The 23346-nt window shown below is 39.6% G+C and overlaps 1 protein-coding gene across 10 annotated transcripts in view; it reads left to right on the forward strand.

The window, feature by feature from the left end:
* ryr2a (ryanodine receptor 2a (cardiac)) overlaps positions 1 to 23346 on the forward strand; it is a 135655-nt gene that overhangs the window by 28646 nt on the left and 83663 nt on the right. For all 10 annotated transcript variants that reach the window (XM_027289387.1, XM_027289392.1, XM_027289389.1 and 7 more), the window contains exons 2-3: positions 19285 to 19404; positions 22143 to 22247. In XM_027289387.1, the coding sequence (XP_027145188.1) occupies positions 19285 to 19404; positions 22143 to 22247 (225 nt within the window). The remainder of the gene's footprint in view (positions 1 to 19284; positions 19405 to 22142; positions 22248 to 23346) is intronic.

Consider the following 23346-nt stretch of genomic DNA (forward strand, 5'->3'; position numbering starts at 1 on the left):
GTCTGTCTTTGTGCTTTTCAGACGTCTGATCCCATTGTGTGTCTCTGCTGCTGTGCCAATGAGCAATGCAACATCAGCACTCAAGCTGTTTGGTGTTTTCGGATTTGAGTCTAGACGCAGATAGCAGCCTGTGTGATCTCCTCATGGTTATTAATGTTTTATTGCATCACAGACAAGTGCTTAATTGGCCCGTTTTGCTGACGCTCTGCAGACATAGCAAAATGAAGTGTCGAATTTGGCAAAATGTCTGTGTGATTGTGTATACTGTCTGTACTATACGCACTATACATGTTTAACTGTGTATTTTCTATGATACTGTGTGTCTGTATGCTCTTTGTTTGATGTTTAACTGTGTGTGTGTGTGTGTGTGTCTACCAGCAGCATGTGTGAGTGCAGCAGCATAAGCTGATTTATAGTGACGCTTGACGGGATGTTGTGATGAATAAAGAGGTTTAGACACAGACAAGTTTATGGGGTGAGGAGAGAGAGAGAGTGATAGCTGATGATCTGATGTCTTCATGAGGAGGCTGAGGTGTGTGTTGTCTTTATAGAGTGTCACAAATGCCACAAACAACCACAGAACATTCAACACTAATCAAGACAAACGGAGGTGCAAGTGGCGAAAGAGGTTATATTGATGGAAGTCTGACTTATGGACTCACTGTGATAGGCTGTTTCTGATTTGACAATGATGAGTGGGTTCCAACAACAGCTCTTCTAAAATGAGTCCAATCAGCAGGGCCATCTTGTTAGCTCTATTGGGTTGTACATGTAGCATGGATCTACTAGTCAATGAGGTTACATGAAGTTCGGAAATAAGAGGACATTAAATACCAGGATCATCAGACTACCCACTAGAAATCTACTTGTGGGCCCTAGTGGCTGCAGTGTCACTACATCCCACAAAAGTTGTTTGGATGAGTCCAGAGGTCTTCACTGCACTCCATAGAGAAAAGGATAGTCAGGAATCTGTAATGGACAGCAATGCAGCTGCTAAAGGAGCACTCCATCAAATACTACACAGCTCTCTACTCCATCCTGCAGGGTTGTGGCAATCTGATAGTTGACAAAGCCTGTCGAATGCATAATGCTGTTGAGAGGGCTTCATGCATTTATACTTCAGCTCAGCAGTGTGTGCTGTGAACTCAGCAATGAAAGATGCTCACAGAGAAAAGGACACGTCACACATACAGCTTATAGCGCAACTGTGCGCACACATTCGATGAAATGTGATCCCGCTTGTGTTGTTTGTGTAGATGACTATGTGCAGAGGAGCTGACAATATGGAGAATGATTAACAGCTGCTGAAGCATTAGTGTCTGTATGAAATCTATTCGTCTCTCCTCTGCCGCAGCTCTTGGGTTCAAGTTTCCAGCAGTGGGAGGTGTGTGGGTTGTGTGTGATCGTAGTCTATTGATCTATCTGCTGGATCTGCATATGCACAATGGACATACACTGGTGGTGGATGAGGAATGGAGAAGCCAATATAACAAAAGATTCAATTTCCTAATCTGTATGTTGAATTTTTAAATCCCTGACAGACAGAACAAAACAAAACTGCTGAAACCTAAAATGGCTTCAGATGTTCCAGGTGTGAGGGGCCACTCATGCCTCTGTGTGAGCATTATGTGTACTCCCACCAGTTTTTGGTTGGATGATCTGTGAGCTGGGTTGGAGAGGCAGAAAGTAAAACTAAAATGAGAGTGTTACAAGTGTTAGTCTTTTCAAGTTAGCACTCAGACCAACAGATGTATGTATGATGGAGCCTGACAGCTTTCATGATGACACCCCCCTCTCAACACAAAGAAATACTGAGAGAATAGTATTTGGTTTGGATGATGTAACAGGATTGAGTGGGAAATTATATAAAGCTATTCAACTTCATGGGAAACTGTGGGACAACTTCAGGAATAACTACCTTACTGTAAAAGAGGTGGTTTGAGGTGCGGCAGCGGGAGCGAGTGGGTAATTGGTGACTTGCTGGCAGGAGAGGCGTTGTAGAGGGTGTGGCGGTGCCAGTCCAGCAGTGTACTGCAATTTTGGTGCCAAGAATGAGTGTGTCTCACACCGCCCGCGTGTTCAGAGCAGGTGGACAGCTCAGTGCGCTTGTGTTTAATTATATCATTATATTTTGGTCACTCTATTTGGCGAAGGATGTCTATATAAACTTCTCTGAAATCACACAAACTCCTTCATTCATGTGTTGTTCATCTGTTTACTTCCGTTCTGTTTTTCAAACAGGTGATCACACAGAAGAAATGATTATTGTATTGTGTTAGTAGTCTACAGTGAGGCCCTTTCTGTTCTGTTTTGTGCAACCAGCCTCAGTACTTATGCATACATCAAACCTACACTATATGGACAAAAGTATTTGGCCACACCTCTCTTGATGGATGAGGGATAATGGTATGGGGCTGTTTTTTGCTGTTGTTTTGGCTAGGCCCCTTATCTCCAGTAAAGGGCTGTGTTAATGTTGTGGAGAAATTGCTGAAGTCAAAGGTCAATGGTGAGGTCAGGAATAGAGAAAGTGTTCAGGAGCCTCTGATGTCTTATTCTGTATTATTTATTGACGCTTGATCAAGGAGAATTAGAGACACTCTCAAAGTTCATCAGAAGTGTCTGAGTCGGTCTCACATTCTGCCAAACTCGTGCTGGTGGATAGACTTTAAACCCCAAGATAACACCACAAATACTATACGCCCAGAATTAGTCAAAGAGAATGTCTTTACTTATGCAGGTGTTATTGTCAGCATATTCTAGTCTGGAGACACAGATGTCTGTTTACACAGATTGGAACGTCAACAACAAGCTATCTATTATGTCTATGAAGGCAGCAACAGGCCTCTTCGACCCTGGCCACCACAGTGTTGAGATAGACTGGCACCTAGTCAAAGACAAACAATTAATACTGCCGAGGACCTCAAGGCCCACACGTGACCTTGTGTAACCTTAAGGATAGAAAATTCTGTAACAGTTAATGACTTCAGACATTTTGGACAGTGCTATGCTTCCAACTTTGGAGAAGGTGCTTTTGTGTTCCAACATGACTGTCCCAGCGCACAAAGCAAGCTCCATAAAGACATGGTTTGATGAGTTTGGTGTGGAAGAAATTTATTGGCCCATGGAGAACCCTGACCTCAACCCCATCGAGCACCGTTTGGATGAACTGGAACAGAGATTCTGAGCCAGGCCTTCTCGTCCAACTTCGTGCCTGACCTCATAACTGCTCTACAGAATGAATGGGCACATATTCCCACAGAAACACTCCAAAATCTAGTGGAAAGCCTTCCAAGAAGAGTGGGGGGACCAACTCCAACTCCATATTAATTGAATACAAGGTCCCTGTTGGTATAATCACCAGACATCAAAATACTTTTGTCCATATAGTGTATGATTAATTATACTACTCAGTTTTATTCTACAGTGATGATGAGCACTAATATTTGTCAGAGACTGTTCAGGTTAGATTTTATAGTGGAGTGCTATTTAATTCACAGTATGAAGACTAAAATGCACCATTTTGTTTAAAGGGATTTAAAAGAGTAAATGTGGCAATGACTGTCACAGCTTCAACAAGCACAACTCTAATTTAAGATATTATATTGTTTCTGATCCCACCGCATCTCCAGGTATTCCACAGGTGGTCATGAAATTAGCAAAACTGTTTTTGGCACGTCCCCTGGGCAGGGTGCACTACAATCTGCTGCTCTGCAGGGTTCACTCAAACAGAGCCCATGTAGGGCTGAGTGAGGGATTGTTTCCATTCTCATATTGTCCAACTGAGGTACTCAAGATCACTGATAGCTAAAAAAATTGTAATCTAATATCAGTGTCTCCTAGTCACACAACGGCTCCCTTTAAAAGTCTGTGTGTGTTAATTTCAAGAATAAAATCAGATATTGGAACTTAGTCCCATTCACAAGTTTAGTTTCAAGGGTAGAGGCGATCAAAATGAATGTTCTCCCAAGGTTATTGTATTTATTACAAACTCTGCCAGTAAAAGTAACAGATAAAGATTTTATAGAATGGGACAGATTCATCTCTGATTACATTTGGCAAGGAAAAGATATAGAACTCTTCAGCTTCCCAGAGTTAAAGGGGGACTAGCCCTGCCCTGTCTTAAGAGCTATTATCAGACCGCACAACTGAAAACTATGTGGACCTTGTGTAGTCCTGTCTACAGGGCGAGATGGAAAGACATTGAAGGCCACACATCCAATATTCCAATGCAAGCTATAATACATGATAAAAAACTGAGAAAACATCTTAATGAGGAGCTAAATTCATGGTTGGGTTTATCTCTTAATATTTGGTATGAGATTATGCCAAAGAATAGCCTGACAGAGCAGAGTAGGTTACTGCGTTGGATTGCACATGATTCGGATTTTACACCTAATACATTAGATGGGAGTTTCGGTAGATGGGGCGGTGGACCAACTATATTTTGGGAGCTTTTTAAGAAGAAGACGATTAAAAGTTTTCAAGATCCAAAAATTCAGTTTGGCTTAAAAAATCAGGATTTGTACAGATATTTACAGATGCGGCATTATATGAGAAAACTATAAAAAAAGTATGAGGTAGAGTCAGGAATTATTAAAATATTTATTTTAGCATATGAATCAGATCCAGGCAAGACATTAATCTCAAAATTGTATAAAGAAGTGGAGAATTTAAAAGGTTATAATACATTATATATAAAAGAGAAGTGGGAGAAGGAGGGGGGACAGATGTTATCAGAGGAGGAGTGGGAAGAGATCAATGAACAACAATGGAAGACAACATATACCCTCTCATGGAGAGAGTATGGTTGGCAAAATATAGTCAGATATTTTATTACACCAGCACAACAGAAATTTCGTGATACGAGATGTTGGAGACTATGTGGAGAAAATAGTGCCAATCATTTCCATATCTTCTGGGACTGCCCCTCTATTATACCTTATTGACAAGAGTTAAAGAAAAGCATGGAGAAAATTTTGAAAGTGGAACTTCCATTTACATTGGTGTGTTTGTCTTTGGGAAAAGGTGAATAGCAAAGAAGAATAGAATAGCAAATTCAGGGATAAATATTTATTCAGGACAATGTTAGTGGCGGGTAAAAAAGCCATCACCAGGAAATGGCTGAAAACGGAGGTACCTAAAATGGAGGATTGGGTTGAAGTGATGCATAATATTTTTATAATGGAAAAGTTAACTTTCTCAGACTAGAATCAGATAAATTTAAGATTTTATGAAATAACTGGGTTGATTTTGTAACACCATTTAGAACAGACTTTATCTGGTAAAAACAATGGATCTTATGGACCCCCTTGGTTCTGGCTACACATTTTAAATGTTTAAGGTTTACAAGATTGTGTTCTGCATTTTCCTTCATCAGGAGTGAAAGGTCTTTACATGAGGGGAATGAAAATGTGGTTGGTAGGGAAAAATCTACTCATATGTAGTATACTGAATTTTGTGTTTAATTGTGAAGTTTAGTATATTTTTGTCTATGATCCCTGGTGTGAAGTTTTTGCATGTCATGTCACTAGAGCACAGAGCAGAGTTTTGGCGAGCAGTCATATGAAGAACAGAGATGTTGGGTGTGAGATCCATGGAAAAAGAGGTGACAGACTAATAATTTCACATTCACTCAGCCGGCGGACATGCTGCTCCAACAAAAACCTCCCTAAATGTACAGTAGTGTGCAGAGTATAGACATTTTTATTTTATTTTATTTTAGTTCTGATAAAAGAAGACCTTCTGGATTATTCTGTCAAAATGATACTTCTAAGGATGAACTATGGAAACGTCATATCACTGACTGACCAGATAACTTAGAATAGAATTAGTCAACCCAACAAACCCGTCATCGTCCTTCAGAAGAAGAATATGGAGAGCACACTAACCATGAGTAGTTTTCACAATAAAATAAACAAACAATGTATCAAAAATGTGTTTTCTCTTCATTTGTGATACCAGATTCACTTTGCAGTGTCCTTGTCCTTGACTCCTCACTGCTAATTCTACTGTTGGTCCAGGGAGGGGTGCAGATAGACAGGCAAACAGACAAGACTTAAAAATCCAATCCAGTCCAGAAAAGAGAAAATTGGATGGCTTCAGTGTTTTACTTTGTGAAAATTGAACATAGCTTTGGAAATGGAAAGTAAAGGAATGATTTCATGTAATGACATGGAGAAAAAAGTTCACAGTATGAAAGAAAAAGGGATGGAATAAACAACATACTTAACGTAAAACATTTACTATAATAAAATATAAATGAAATGGTCAGCCAATCAGAAATGGTTTGTGGCCATGGAATAGGGAAAAGAACCATTATTCTAACTCTCGAGGATAGGGATGTAAACAGTTAATCGATTAATCGGTTAATTGTCGAAAAGAATTTAATCGATTAAATTAAATTAATCGGGTTAACTGAATCTAGGGCCATTTTCCACAGAAGTTTTTTTCAGTGAGATTTCATGGTGTTGCCAGTTGAGGGCGCCATTGTTTAATCTAGGCCACAGCGAACGTACCTGAACGCAACGCGGCGACAGACCCGGAGTGAAGTATGGAGCATTTCAAACTAAGCAATGATGACAAAGACGCTCAGTTAAACTCTGCGGTGCTACGTTTAAGTTCAGCAGCTCTACGAGTTCACTAAGATACCACCTTCAAAACCTGCAGCCGTGTTGACGTGCTAGCAGTTAGCATTAGCCAATAACAATGAAATACATGCTGATTGCTAACATGCTAATGCTAATTGATAGCACACTCGTCACTCTCAACATTTCTGCGGGAAATTGTTTAATAGAGGCCCTCTAATTTTACTGTCACCTTCCTCAGGGATGATTGAAGCTGTGTTCAGTACTACATGTTACTGTAAGTGTCCAGGGCTAGTAATCTTACTGTGACCTTTCTCAGAACAAGGGAGATTATAAGTGCTGCTGCTAATGTTTCAAGTTTTTCATCTAAGTACTTTACCAGATAATTATATGTAGGCTTAATATTGTGTAGGCTAAGCCCATATTGTATAGCTTTAAAAAATATTTTATGTTGCTTAATGTTTCACATGCAACAGGTGAGCCAGTGCACAATTATTTTTTTGATGTATTTCAATTTTCTGTGCAGAATTTATTTTGGTTAAATGCCATATCTGTACCGTATCCCCACTGGTACAATAAAACATTAGATGAGGAATATAACATGCATTTTTTAAATTCAATATATAAGCAATATTTTGCTTTATGTTAAAGACACCGTGAGAAATATATGTTCTTAGGAAAAAAGACGCTTATCAGTTAACCGTTAATCGACCGATAAGGTCAATCAACTAACGATTAATGAATTAATCGATAATTTGCATCTCTACTCGAGGATGCTTTCTCCTTGGGAGCGTTGGATGTTTTCTCTGTGATGGTTTCCTCTGTTCGCTCTTAAGCTCAGCCATATGTCTTCACTCCCACACAAAAAGATATGGCTTACATAACAGCTGGCTGCACCTCCCTGCTCCCTTCCACATTTGAATGTGCACCGGTTAATCTGTGACTTTTTTTCTGCCAGTATCACTCTTTCTCCTTCCTCTCTACAATATCAATATCCTTCTTCTAGTCTGGTTTAGTGTGAGGCAGCCAGTGCTGCTCTGTTATTGTAATTACAGAGACATTTGGGATTATGCCAGAGAGTGTCACTGGCCAGTGTTAGTGTGTGTGTGTGTGTGTTTGCTTGATGTATTATTGCTGTCAGAGAAATGTTGGCCACAGTTGTATAGTTAAAGTCAGAATCCTACAAATCCTGTTGGCATTTGTGAGGTAGTGTGGTCATGCTGGGGCCAGCTGGACAGGATTCTGTCAGAACATGTAGCATTTAGTGGGAAATTAATGAGCGGGACACAAGTTTTAACTTTTATCTCAATTTAATTTGGCGTCTAACACTAACCCAAAATCCAGAAAAAAATGTGTGTAGTTGTACACACAGTACACACTGATTACTTTGACATAAATATGACTGGTTTAATCGTAAAATTGCAGGATAATTGTGAATGCTAAACAAAGTGTATCATTAGCACAAGTAGAGAGGAGCCATACTCAGTGTGCAGTTTCAAGGTATTGCATTTATTTCCACCTGAATGCAAGTACAAGGTCATAGCAGAGTGTATTTAATTTATCAAGTTTATTTGATAAAAATCACACACACACTTATTGACTTCACCCAAAAGTTTTAGAAGCATATATTTACATTCATTTGGGGAACATAGATAATAAAGCCAGAAGAGAGGAGCCTGTCAACACAGTAATAATATAGCAATGCGTAGGAAGCTACATAACATTGAATTTGTCAGTAAATCAGTCTGCACTGATCTTGAATGTGGGTGATTCTCAAAGCATCTGCTGCCTGTCCACAGCTGCTTTATACTGTATGAGGAGCATCTTCAGTTCATGAAATCCCTGTAGCATCTGAAGGCACCAGGACTGATATGTTGATAAATCTGCATGCAGCGTCAGCTGCACCAGAGCGCAGTGCCATTATGTATAGCCGTTCACTGTGTTCACGTTCATCATCTGAAAAAGACATCCGGCTGAATAATTACAACTCAATATTCTGCTCTTTTATTAAGGATATATTCTGTAACCATAACTTCTTATTCAGCTTTGTTTTTAGTGTCTCATATTTTATCCCTGAAACACATTGTAGTGCAAATACTGTTTTGTAACATTGAAGAAACATTGCATAGTATTTCTACAATTTAGTGACAGCTGTACATGTGTGTAAGGGTTACTAACAAAAACTAGCGCGTCGACAACTCAACAACTTTTGCGACAACTTAACAGCCAAACATCAACCAGGTCACCAGCAGCAGACCCAGCAGCAGCTAATATTACTGACTAGTCCAGCAGCAGTCAGCCCAGCTCGGCGTCTGTCTTTCAGCCTTTTATTTCACCAAGCTCTCACCAACCACTAAAAGTCAGTCCCACATTTACTCTGGTCCAGCAGCTTCTTGCTCGCTCACTCTCTTGTCTCACTTCCTAACCATCAACATTTAGTTCTTCAGTTTCTTCGCCTCTGTCATTATGTCTATAGAGGCCTGGTTACATTGCCCGCCAAGCTGACTTCGGTTCTAGCACCACACCAGCTCTACTTCTTGTCAGCATCCCCTGGGCCTGAAAACTTCCTCTTCCTGGTGGTTTCTGTGGTACAAAAACAAGTGGTCCAGTGCCCACACTATGGGCTATGATGTCTCTGCACATATATACTGGCAAAAAAAACAATGACGTGTTATAATACTATGCTCATCTGAGTAGTCTGGAGTACTTTATAAAGAACTGCTTAAAACAAAGTTGAAAGTACAATCTCAGCATTTTGTTTTAGTGATTCACTGGCATGGAATTTACTGTGGCACAACCAGAGAGCATAACATGCCACAACAAATGATTACCTGGAAAATTGACTGTCAAAACAGCTGCTCTGCTGCACCTGGTCCAAACAATAGTGGAAAACAATATAACCAGAGTCCTTCAGCCAAACAAAAAAAGAACAATAAGAAATCCAGTCAACAAATGAAATGAACAAAGCGCTCAGCAAGCAGCAGACCTTCCTCAGCCTCTCCCCGTGCTTCCTTTTATAGCCACAAACCCACAAAGTGACAAATGGTTTATAATGAGAACATAATGAAACATTATTCACATACAAATGCATAACTCAGCAATATTATCGTGGCCCCTGATATGCATGACCTAAGGTTGAAAGCACAACAACCAACACATTAATCTCTGTTTAGAATTCGGCATTTAATAAGTATGAGGGCTCACAGTCAGTGAGGAGTATATTGGTGAGTTGAAACAGGCTTCAGAATGATTCAGGGCGACTGCCCTAACACACCTCCAAATAATTTTTCTTACTGTAAGATCTCAAGTTTAGAGAGAGTCGATTCCAGAACGGCTACAGTCTGATGACTATTTAGCCTCTGAGGACAACAACCAGTTCTTTTGGGTTTAAAGTATAGCCAGTGGAGATCAGCTAAACTTCCTCTGTAGTCAGTTAGCAACTTCATACATGAGTCTACACATTTCATCTTAATCCCTACAAACAGATATCTGCAGGTAAATGCAGATTCAGTTTTAAAGTCAGATCATCATCAGAGAATACAATGCATTTCAGCCAATGTGTTCCACTTTTTTTTTTTGCTCTCCACATGGCTTGCAACTAAAGCCATTGAAATATGATTGATACAACTTGTATCAAAATTGACTCCCTATCTCTTGCCCCGACCAGGGTAGTGAGAAACTTGGGAGTCATATCGATGACCAACTAACCTTCTCTGATCATGTTGCCTCGTTTGCCCAGTTGTGCTGCTTCACGCTTTACAACATAAGAAAAGTCAGGCCTTATCTGACGCAATATGCTACCCAGCTCTTGATACAGGCGGTATTACATGATACATCTCATTACTGTAATGGCTTCCTGGCGGGCCCTCCAGCCTGCACAGTGAAACCCTTTCAGATGATCCAGAATGCCATGCCTGGTAGCAGCCCTCATTGAATTGAAATCCCTGATGGTCGCCTACAAAGTAGTCTCTTTGGGTCTACATTCACACCCACTTGATCACCCTTATACAGGTTATATAGTTGTATATACACATATATATGTATGTTCAGGGCAATCCAAACTTTTCCTGTCTGTTGTTCCACGTTGGTGGAACATGCTACAAGTTCCTACCAAACTAGGGGCGTTCCTCTCTACCTTAAAAAAAGCACTAGCACTACTACTACTTCAGGATTCAACGACAGTCAACAATAATGAATCTTCTTATTAGGAATAAACCTGCCTCCTACATGAACTGTCTATACTGTAGCTGAACAGGGTCAATGTGTATGATTGGTTAGCTCCTCAAACTGATGAGCATTTGCCACCTTGCATGGCAGCCAATGCCATCAGTGTATGAATGTGTGTGAATGAGATATGTAGTGTAAAATCACTTGATTGGTCGAAGGACAAGAAAGGTGTTATATAAGTACAGTCCATTTACCATTTCCTTGGAAAAGCTGCTATTTTTTGTGGTACACAGGTGGTATAGAGTTTGAGAAAAACTGTGTGACAAGTGTTGCGGTCAGTTTGAATAAATTGCATACATGAATGATTCATTAAGACGTTTAAATGAAACACCTACATTTTTCCATAATTAATAATGTATGATTAGTCATTAAGATGACAGACTCGTAATTGACCTGTTCCTACTGGAGGATAGCTAGCTTCCCTTTGCCTTCAGTCACATTGATTGTTTTGTATGACGAACAGTCCAACGGCCAGTTATTTACATGTAGTCTACATCATATAAGACAAAGAAAAGCAAAGAATGTTTGACTCAGTACAATGTATTTATAAAGACAATGCTTAATGTTAGAAATGTGACAGCTTCTCAAGTGAAGTAGAAATTCCTGACTTGGCTCTTATCTTATATCTCAAATTAAAACAAAATGAAAGGAAAGAGTATCATGAATAAATGAGTCATTTGTAACTTAATATGAATGTAAATGTAACTGATAATCACACATACTGCTGTGTTATGAACATGGTACAGTTCCTCTTCCCCTCTGCTTTTCTCAGATTACATCATCATTGACGCTTTCCCCTCCTCCACTCTCTCTCTCTCTCTCTCTCTCTGCCAAGCTTTTAAACCCTCCTCCGCTGACCTGCCCACTGTCAGTGCAGTGTGTGTGCCTTCCAAATCCCTGATGCTCTATAACACTGGATACTTGGAATACAACTCACACACACACACACACACACACACACACACACACACACACACACACACACACACACACACACAAACACAGTACTACAGTGCATACTGACACATAGCAGGCTGATCTGGCACATGTAGTATAGCAGCAATATTTCAGAAGCTGCTGGGATCATTCTTCTCAGTATTTTAATACTTTGTTTGTTTGTGAGACATCAAGGATAACAGGTAATGACAAAGACATGCAAACTGACAGGGACACACACTTCCTCAGTAACTAGATATATGAGGAAGTAGACTTCATGTAAATGTTGGTGAAAGGCTTTAGAGTAACACAGATCATATTTTGTGTTACTCTGCTTGTATGAGGACAGAATTAACACCCATCATTAAAACTGCAGGTCAATGATCCAAATGGTTTCATGTGACGTATTAATTTCAAAATAATAAATGTGATGATGAACTTTTGTCCTCATCTGGCGGACACGAACATGACTAATGTTGTCACAAAACCAGAATTTTAAACTTTGATACAGTACTAATATCTGTCCATACATTATCTGTAACTGCTTATCCTCATCAGGGTCACAGTCGGGCTGGAGTCTTTCCCAGCTGACTTCGAGAACAATACTAATATAATTTAACTAATAAAAAAAAATAATAATATTGATCCTACTGCAGAAAGAAATAAAGTAGCACACAATAGAGGGTCATTTTTTAAATCTTATTTTAAAAATGAACACACAGTGCTGGTACAGAGTCACTGCATACTGAGGACCAGTTGCAGTGTTTCCCGCACGATAACACTGTAACTGTTTTTTTCATATTTTATTTGAATACATGCCATATTTCCAGCATACACACCTGCTTGCCCCGTTCTGCCCCTCTCTGTTTCTCTCTGTCTGCATCAAACAGGATCAGCAGTGAAGTCATCTAAAAAAACAAACTTGCATTTTTGGATTTTTTTCACCTGCAGTTTTGTTTTTCTATCTGCTGTGCAGGAAGCTTGTTGTTAATGACATAGCTTATTGGAACCAACATAGGTGTGTTCGCTGTCGCTTTACCTGTTCCATGCCATGTGTTTGTGTCTTCAACGTAATACCAGATAATCTCTCTTTGTGTCTCTGCAGCACAGCATTCGTGATTGTCAGCTGAACACAGGGAGGGGAATAATGTCCACTAGTTAATTGATTGTGTGTGTCGCATTTCTGATTGTAGATCTGTTTTTTTAAATAACTTTGGCACTTTAGATACTCTTGAATGTTTAAATAACAGAGGTTAGATCATTTTACACACAAAGTATGGATACTTCTAAAAATCCTAACCATAACAAAAGAATGCTAATGTAGCTCTGTGTCTGCTGAATATGTAACTGTCATTTATAGTTTGTTGCACTGTTGCAAAACAAATATGGAAAGGTATGGAGAAATGATGTCCTGGCTGATGGAAACTATTTGTTCACAACAGGTCATCCATCCAGTCAGTTTTATTTATATAGAACCAAATCATAACAGATATTATCTCGTGACACTTTCCATATAGAGCAGATCTAGGCCGCACTCTTTATAATATTATTTACAGAAACCAACAATTCCAGTATGATCAAGCACTTGAAGGCGAGGAAAAACTTCCTTTAAGTAGCAGAAACCTTGAGCAGTACCTGGCTCATAGTGGGCCACGACCGGTCGAGTTCAAGCTGTCAAACAGCTATTAAAGACACATAAATGAGACACATCATTGCACTGGGATTTACGTCTACAGTAGGAACCGATGGGCATGGGGCAGAGAGCCTGACACAATATAGAGAAATCCAAAAGTATTGAGAAACACGTAACACACTGTTGGTTTTAGTCTTTTCATAAGATCTATGGACAATAAGAACCATGTAGGATAATACTAGACTGAGAACATCTTAAAAAAATGAAAAAAAATCAAACACTCCTTTGCATTGTTCCATCAAGTGTCATTTTATAGATTCTCCTCATGAACTTGGGACTTTTACTGCACTTTGGATTGGTGGACTCAAAGGATGGAATTAAAGATGTTAGCTGGTGTTTTTTACTTTACTATTAGTAAAGTAAAAAACACCAGCTAACATCTTTAATTGTTCTTCACTTTAAATCTCTTTGTCTCCCTCTCTCTTGTCACAGAAGGATTAATCATTTTCCCTGATCCTGCATGTCTATCTTTGGATTACAAGCAGGCCTCTTTAGCATCTCTCTCTCTCTCTGTCTCTCTCTCTCTCGATCCTGCACTGTGTTTCAGGAAGGTCATATTTAATGTTTCCACTGACTGCTACTGTTGAATAAGCTGTTGTGTAAGATGCTGTGTATTCAGCTCTGTGCTGAGTGTAGACTGCTGAACACTGGCCGTGGACTCTAATGCGCTTTTGTGCGTTTGTGCACATTTCTAATTTTTTTTCAGTTTTTTATGCTTGTGCACAATTTTATTTGTGTGTGTGTGTGTGTGATTGCGTAGATTAGAAGACATGCTAATTTATGTTAGTCTATTTCTGTGTGTGTGGGAGGAGGGCAGATGCAGCCTAAGAGAGTGTTTTTCTCGAGCAAGGGAAACCATTCTGTCGCTATAGCTAACACACACACACACACACACACGCACACTCAATATATGCACTGCACACTGATGAATATTTTTAAAGACCCTCATATAGTGTAACCCAAGACAACCCATGCTTTGTGTGTCTGTGTGTGAAACTTCACACATTTTTTTCCATTTCCATTCTTTCAATCAAGTGAAATGCACTTCATTCTTTCACTTTTCTTAGTAACTTCTCTGGACCTTTCCAGAGCACAGTTTTCTGATCAGCTCTCCTTCAACATGTTGAAAATCCAGTCATCATTCCTAATGTAAAAAAAAATCTTCAATAACACTCTGCGTAACATTATTAAGAACTTTCTTGACTCCAGCAGCAGGTGTGTGAAGAGAGGATGGTTGGGGTCCTGCAGCACCCCCTGCTGACCGAGAGTGGAACACAGTATAAATAACATTTTATAACATTTATGTATGTTTGCTGTTGCACATACAGCCTGGAACAGTATACAGTAACATTAGTTTGCAGACCGGTCAAACATGTCAACATTTGAACTCATACCAAAGGGAGAGAGTTCTTTTTTATTATTGCTGGAATATGTTGCATTAGCTGAAAAACACTTTGACTTTTGAATGTTGCTGCTGTTGGTTTTCCGCTCCTTCATCACTAGTCAACATTCTTTAATAATGACCACAATCGTAATGCAAACTGCATTTTGAACAACTCTCTGTTAGTTCTCATATATGCAGTGATATCATTATAATACTCACACAAGCTGGAAATCTCCAGATTAGTCAGATTTAGTGAACAAACTCACAAAATTGTATGCTGTAAACCTACCATGTTTACATGAGTACAACATTAAAGGCATCTTCATGCTGTGGCAATAATGGAAGTAGTATGATCATAATAAAGCTACACAAAGCCTCCCGGGGGAGGAGGTGGGGATGGATGGATCAGTCCATAAACATTAGACTCAGTATTGTCAAGTCAGTGTTGGTTTCTTTTGACCACAATCGTTGTATAATCTTTAATCTAAACTAATCAAAGTAATACTAACTTGAACCACAACCTCTCCATAAACCTTACCCAGTTGTTTGATAGCAGCAGCTGATCAGGAAATATGAATCGTTAATCATTTTTACAACAGTGTGACACTGTGTATGAAAACACTGATGTGTCTATGTGTATTTAAAACCAGAGAACAACATATGAAGTCGTTAGTTTAGTTTGTTCTTGTGTATATTTTCTCTCTGACTCAGCTTCTAGAAGTCTGTGTCTCTTTTCCATTGATTTACGGGGTCTCTCTATGATTTTCTCTCTCTCTCCATAGAAGGCTGGGGATGCACACTACTGCTGACAGACACCAGACCTCTTCCTGTAGGGTACAGTGTGTGTGTCAGCCGTTATAAATGTCACTAAGGCATTATTCAAGTTAATGATAGCCATAGTGGATATCTCAGCTATCTGCCAGCTCCTTGTGTGTGCATATATGTGGGTGTGGATTGTATGTGCCAGACATTACGCCAGTTTCCAACAAACCTTACATGGCTGTGTGTGTGCGTGTGTGTGTCTGATGGTATTCCCTCAGACCACACGTCTAGATAATTAAGCAGGACCGCAGTGACTGATGAATTCTCAAGGGAGCATATGACAACTGCAACGTTCTCCACTTGTAACTGCATTCAGTTTGATTATTTTCAGCTGCATGTATAAAATGGCGTTCTTCTTGTGTGGTATAGTAGCCAGAAGCCTGCCCATAGCTGCTGTTCGCCAACAGCATCAAGCTGCAGCCTCAGAGAAACACTGCAGCAGACTATTCACCAGAATTATCCCCCCGGGAGAGACCTGGCCGTTTTCCAGTGTCTTTGCATTTCTAGTGGTGGAGAGCCCTCATAAATGATGGAACAACAAAGAAGCCCTCGTTCATCCTAATGTATGTTGATTTATGAGAGAAACTTTGCAACTTCCCCACAAGTTCCTCTTACTTTATGACTGTATGAAGCATTATGTGAAGATATACGGAGCCATCAGCTAGCCTGATACCAGAATTCTGAATCAGCAGCCACGGCTTTGGTTCGTTCAGCAATTCAAATAGTTCAGGTGATGCACTCATCAACTGGTGTTTAGTGAGCTGGTGAAACAGTTGTAATAAGATGAGAGCTTAGTAGATGGGATTAATCATAGAAACATCATTGTGCTACATGGCTAGCTAGCTTCTCTCAAGTAACGAGGGCTGTGTTCTGAAAAACACGACTGAAACCCCTCATATGTCGACAGGTTGAAACACTTAGAATTGTCACGTCTTTGCCTATTTTTGTATTTGTGGGGAGCCAACAGAGGTATGACTGCCAATATGGCGGAGGCCAGAGCCACCACAATGAGCTTCTTATCCATGTTTTATCCTGTCTATTAAAATAAACTGATGTTGGTTGGAAGTTTTGTTAGTGAGACTAGCTTTAAGTCCCTAGACCCTAGTTGGGGCTGGGTCTATGGATTTAATTTCCACTCATGTATGTACCAACAGGCCACAACATAAACAGAATGTAATGGGAGGATACTGGCTTTCATGAACAACTAGTTTCCCAAAGTTGCTCCGCTTGTCCCCTACAGGGTCGCACACTTGACTGCGTAGTTGGGTCGCCAACTGTGCTCTGAGCTCCACATTGGTTTCAGTTCATCAACAAACAAATGCAGACAGAAACTAAACCAAAGCAAAGCTTACAGATGAGATCGCCTTTTTTAGAGAGAAAGAGAGAGGAATGACTGAAATGTAGTAAAGACTGTGATGCACCTGACTCTGTGTGCCCATTGGCAGATGCAGGCATGTGATTGTGTCTGTTCTCTTAATGACTGAGTCTGATGGCTTGCTGTGATCTCCCTCCGGCAACTGCACATTTACAGACACATCTTCATCATTTCATGCCTCAGAGTGAGAGAACACAGCTCTCCGTAGCTCACTGTTCAACATATAATCAATTAACAATTGCATTCAATTTGCTGAGGCCTCGTGTGCGACCCACAAATACCACTAACTGACACATAACCTAATGTGACCCACCTTTGCTGTAATTACACAGTCACTTCAGTTACAGTCTGTGTTTGTCGGCTTTTCTGTTCTGCTGAATATTATTAAGAAAGTAATTTTTCTGACCAATATTGTGATTGCAATTTGAATAGTGATTGGTTCTATAGATAGATATTATAAATAGATATTAAATAGATATTCTATTCCAAACCTACTATACACCATGACATCAACATCACTGACTGACTCAGTGTCTTTTGCCCCTGCCAAGGTAGCAAGAAACTTAGGAATCATCATCGATGACCAACTCACCTGCTGTGATCACATTGCCTTGCGCTGCTTCACTCTTTACAACGTAAGGAAAATCAGACCATACCTGACTCAACATGGTACCCATCTCCTGACGGGCCTCCCAGTCTGCACAGTGAAACCCTTTCAATACAGCATGTCTGATTTTCAAACAACCCAAAAAGGCACACGATACCCCGCTGCTCATCAAGCTCTACCTTTAGCAGCCCACATTATATTCAAATCCCTGCTTGACTACAAAGTAGTCTCTAGTTCTGCACCCACCTACACCACCTATGTTACCTCCTGACTGTTGCGCTCTGAATGACACCTGTATGCTCAGGACAATTCAAACTTTTCTCGTCTGTTGTTCCCTGTTAGTGGATCGACCTACCAGTTCCTACCGGATCAGGGGCGTCCCTCTCTACCTTTAAAAACCTCCTGAAGATCTCCAGCTCTTCAGAGAGGACCTCGCTTTGGATGAAAATGTCTAATGACTAAATGTAAATTAAATTTTCCTACAGCAGGATTAATAAAGTATATAAATAAATAAAAAAATAAAATAACTGGAAAGGCTCAGAAAAGCATTGTTTGCTGCTTGTCGTTGCTTCCAGGGTTCTTACTTGCTGATGTTGTGTGACACACACTTGTAATTGTACACACAATTGTGTAGTTTCTGATGGGGTTTTAGTCCACACAACCATGTATGGCTCGACAGCTATTAGACAGACAAACAGATGTATGCTGATTAGATCTCAGTTACAGCAGGATTAACTGCTGTGACAGATTTTTAATTGATTGTAACGCTTAGATGCAGGACATGCTGTAGTGCTGTTGCTGTCTGACTGGCTGATAGGAACCTTATCATAGCTACATGATCACTTAGGAAGGACATACTGTGCCTCAGTGTGCACTACACTTGGCCTGTGTGTGTGTGTGTGTGTGTGTGTGTGTGTGTGTGCAAGTGATTGAATGACAAAGCGAGTTACATTGCTAGTTTCTGTTGTAATGCCACTGTGTGCTTGTGCCTGTCTTACTGAAGCACTTGCATGAGATGAAGAGAATGGAACGTGACATCTGCCTAATCGAAAATGAACGGGCTCTGTCTTCTGCTTATTTAACGTAACTGTATCTGGATCAGTCGAGCAGAGCTACAACACCGCAGGAAGGAGTGTCATCATGTTTCTAGAGAGTGTGAGCGGCAGAAAGAACAAAACACTGACCAGAACAGGATCAAACTGAACATGACTCAAAGCTCAAAGGCTCAATCAAACAAACACTGTTTGTTATTTAAAGGTCATTATATCTTTAGAATTTTATAGTTCTCTAGATGCCTCCACGCCCAATGTCAGCTGGCTCCAGCCCCCCACGACCCTAATGAGGATACAGATTTATGTATGTGTATGTATGTATGTATGTATGTATGTATGTATGTATGTACGTATGTACATATGTAGATGCCTCCTAGATTGAATTGAATTTTTAGTTGATCAGTTGAAGTAAAGACATTTTTGTTTTTTTGTGCACCAACTCCAGTCTTTTCATAATGCATCAAATGATCAGCTGATTAGATGAGATCCTGAGATTTTAGCCACCACCTCTGATGAGCAACATAAAATCTGACTGTAACTGACCCTGGGTTAATGCATGTCTTGATTTGTAATCATATCTGTGTGTGTGTATGTGTTTGTATAGGATGATGAGGTGGTCCTACAGTGCTCAGCCACAATCCATAAGGAGCAACAGAAACTCTGTCTGGCTGCTGAAGGCTTCGGAAACAGACTCTGCTTCCTTGAATCCATCTCCAACTCCAAGGTAACAATTCAAGCTCTTCTAAACTCCTCTGTGCCACATGAACAACAGAATGTCAGTCAGGTGAGAAGTCAAAGAAGTAAAAAAAAAAGTGAGCATAAAAGAGGCATGAGGGGTCACTGAATGTGAAGGCCGTAGCATATGTTTCATATGATTTTCATTCTCATTAAAAATTAATCGGTGTTAACCCAACTGGACACCTACTAGAGGTTAGAGAGCACTCACCACAAACACCAAATAAGACTTTAGTGAACCAAGGAACCTTGAAGCTGTCTTCTAGGCCATAGTGAAGCAACAATAACACATTTCTATTTGCATTAGCATGAAATAGATGGATATCAGTAGACATGTATGTACTTGTAATACATGTAATACTTTGTATTTTTTTACCTGGACATTATTTTCCCATATTGTTTCAAAGTAACAAAAAGGGGACAGCAGGTTTTGAATTTGGTCCAGTATTGTGTGAGAGCACTGTGAAATGCGTCATAAAAGAATTTTTGGGTGCACCGTCAAAATGTGCCCATTAAAACGGCCTCTGCCCCAGTACTAGTCACTTTGAAACAAAACACTGGAAGGTCCAGGTCAAAAAATATGCTTAAAATCAATCATACAACTCCTCTTCCACAAAAGCCCCCTCAAATATTTTTACCATATTGTCTCATCAGTCAATTTGTTATCAGGACTGGACACACCACAGTCCGCTATCTCTTTGATTTGATGTGGTGTATCTTCTGTATTGTGGTTTTATTCATTCATTATATGTCTGGTAAGGTGTCTGTCTGTGTAGTGGCATGCTGTAGCTTTTTTGCTAAAACAACTTGTCAGTCATTAAGATCAGTTAAGCATATTAGTTGGAGTAACTCTTCATCACCATTACCCTCAGTACATTTGGCAGGCTACATGAACAACTCGATCTGTCAGCTCGGAGTGTTCTTTAAAGACAATTGATCCCCTGATTACTTCCTGCTCAATAGACCCCCCAAATCAACAAAGCACTTGTAAATCTGCCATCCTGTGTTTCCTTAATGTACGTCCCTCTCATCTGTGATGCCACTAAGTCAGTTTATTGTTAACTCTCAGGTGAACATGCAGCAAGACAATATTGTGATGCAGGTCACACATTTGATACTGAATTTCCTTAAAACAGTCGTGTAGAAATCTTGCTGAAGGCTGACAAAGTCCTCCTCATCTCAGATATACAGTAGCTTTCAGACATTATACATGTTAAACATTAAATTATGCATATTTGCCAATGACATATTTTGATGACTTTGATAAAGAACTAACATGGTGTAATTCACCTTGAATGCTATTGTATTGGCTGTGTTCAACTGTACATATGGAAACATGTGGCTAATAGTATGTTGATACAAAGGAAATATTCTACAACTAACTGTACTGAGACAATGTCAAATAGCCAATAGAAAGGCCCCAACTGTTTGTTGAAATGATGGCAGGCCATCAGATGGGTTCCACCGAGTGGGTTGATTGGTAGAATATGTATCACTGCAGACTTTAGTGATTTTAAGCTCAAGAATGATAGATGATACTTTATTTATCCCTCATGGGGTCATTTGAAAATTGTGAGTTTGCGAACATAAACACAAAAACTAAAAGCTACAAAAATGACGATGTAAGAAAATGGAAAACTTGTGTGCTTTTTTAATATTTTAGAGGATGTGTTCAGTGATGAGCTGTACAAGTTATCCAGCTCAGGTTAACAGTAATCTGTTTTTGTCCTCTTGGTAAATTAATGTAATCCAGGACGTAACTGAGAATGTCCAAATACTTTGAATAAAGGTGGAATGTAACATTATGTAGGCAGTAGAGAATACAACTTCTTAGCAGTTGGAGCATAGCACAGCTCAACCTCTGTGGCTCACTGATATACAGCAGAAGGCATTATTAGTCCCTGCAGTAGTAATTATAGGAATATTACAATGACTAATATCATTTAGTCACTACAGGCTGCTGGGATTAATTGTTGACTACAGGCACACATCAGTCCCTGCAGGAACATTCTACAATATCACAGGGTTTTTCCCTTAGTTACGGCTGCAGTCATTTATAATTACTGTCATCAACTGATGTCAAATGTGAGAAGTGTCATGACTGGCAGAGACTATTTTTTATTATTCTGGTTGATGCATTATGTTATGTCAAAATCCTGAGACGGTAATTATCTTAAGAAAACAAAACAAAATAGCTGAAGGAGGTTTTATTTCTGTGAACACAGTCACACAGCAGTTCATTCCTTATCTATTTTAGATACGTGGAAGATATCAATACCTTCTTACTCAAATAATGATTTATATTTGTGTATTTCTTTGTAATCAAATATTTGTATTTGCCTGTTTTATCAAAAGCCTTCATCCACTAAAGTAAATCTGCAGATCAATCATAAATAAATCTATTTATGAGATATTTAAAAAAAATATATATTTCTGCATTACTTGCAACAATGTCCACTACTCTCTAAACTTCTTCTTCTTAGTCCTTTAGATTAGGCATCTCTGTGTTATTTCATGGTAACACTCGGTTACATTATCTTATTTCTTTAAGGATTCACTCTCCTAATCCTTGACTAACCTTCAGCCTCGTCCAGTCACTGGATGCATTGGAACATTCAGTCATTGTTAACAAAATAAAACTGTATCAAGATTTATATAAATCATTTTTTGTATTGTGTTCTGTATAAAAACATGAATGAATCATCTAAAGTGTTCCTGTTGTGTCAGAATGTGCCTCCAGATCTGTCCATCTGCACCTTCGTGTTGGAGCAGTCGCTGTCGGTACGAGCCCTTCAGGAGATGCTGGCCAACACAGAGGAGAAGGCTGAGGGGGTGAGTGTGAGACGCACACAAGCACACACACACACACACACACACACACACACACACACACACACACACACACACACACACACACACACACACACACCAGGGGAGGGAGGATGAATGAATGCACAGTAGGTTGTTCTCAGATCAGGTGAGACTGGAAGACTGAGACAGCGGCCTGATGAAACACAGAGAAGGAGGCGGAGAGTCCACTTACTGATCAGTTCATTCTTAAAGTCAGCTACACACTTCCATCAGTTATACCTCATCCAAACAGAGCAGAAGTAGACAGTGTCTCACTCTTTCAGTACATTTATGCATCTGATGCAATTGATTTCTAATTCTATCTAGTATTTTTAAACTAGTCATATCTGGAATAATCTTTCAGTGGTCATATTGGTTTTTACCACACATGAGACACACTGCGGAGCTCAAATCATCGTCCGGCTCAGAGAGAAACTTAGCATACCTCAGGACAGAGCCTTCAATCAGCTGATTTACATGGAGTACCTAACTTTAATGCACTGTAGGGTTGCATCAGTGAGAGATTTTTACTGTATGATAACTCTCTCAAAAGCTTTTTACACAATCAACACTAATATGGTAGAATTGAATAGTTATCTTAAAAAATATGAATAGAGTAGAATTCAATACAGATAAGCAAATGCGCATAAAAGATCAGTTTTCATATAACATATAACCCTACTGCACCTATTTTTCACATGAAGATCAATTTATTCAGGATGGTTAATGCTGTTCAGTCTGTATGGAATATAGAGCCGTATAATATCTAGTGTGACTCCGGAGGAGCTCTGTCAGGTTTGTGAAAATAACCCTGATGATGTCATCAAAGTTACCTTTAATTGGGCTTGGAGAATTCTCATTAGATGGCAAGAATTGCATCAGACGTTTGCAGACATGGTCTGCATTTATATATCTACTATATACAGTATGAATACAGAATGATTCACTTGACTTTATAGAAATGACAGTACGTTCTTTACAGATGATATGAAAACGTAACAATGTGTCAAACACAGAGTTAGAGAATATGAGGTGTAGTTGTAGGTAGACTTTATGGTTTTCCTTTTTGTGAGGGTAGCTT

Source organism: Larimichthys crocea, chromosome XVI (assembly GCF_000972845.2).
Source record: "Larimichthys crocea isolate SSNF chromosome XVI, L_crocea_2.0, whole genome shotgun sequence".
Taxonomy (NCBI): domain Eukaryota; kingdom Metazoa; phylum Chordata; class Actinopteri; family Sciaenidae; genus Larimichthys; species Larimichthys crocea.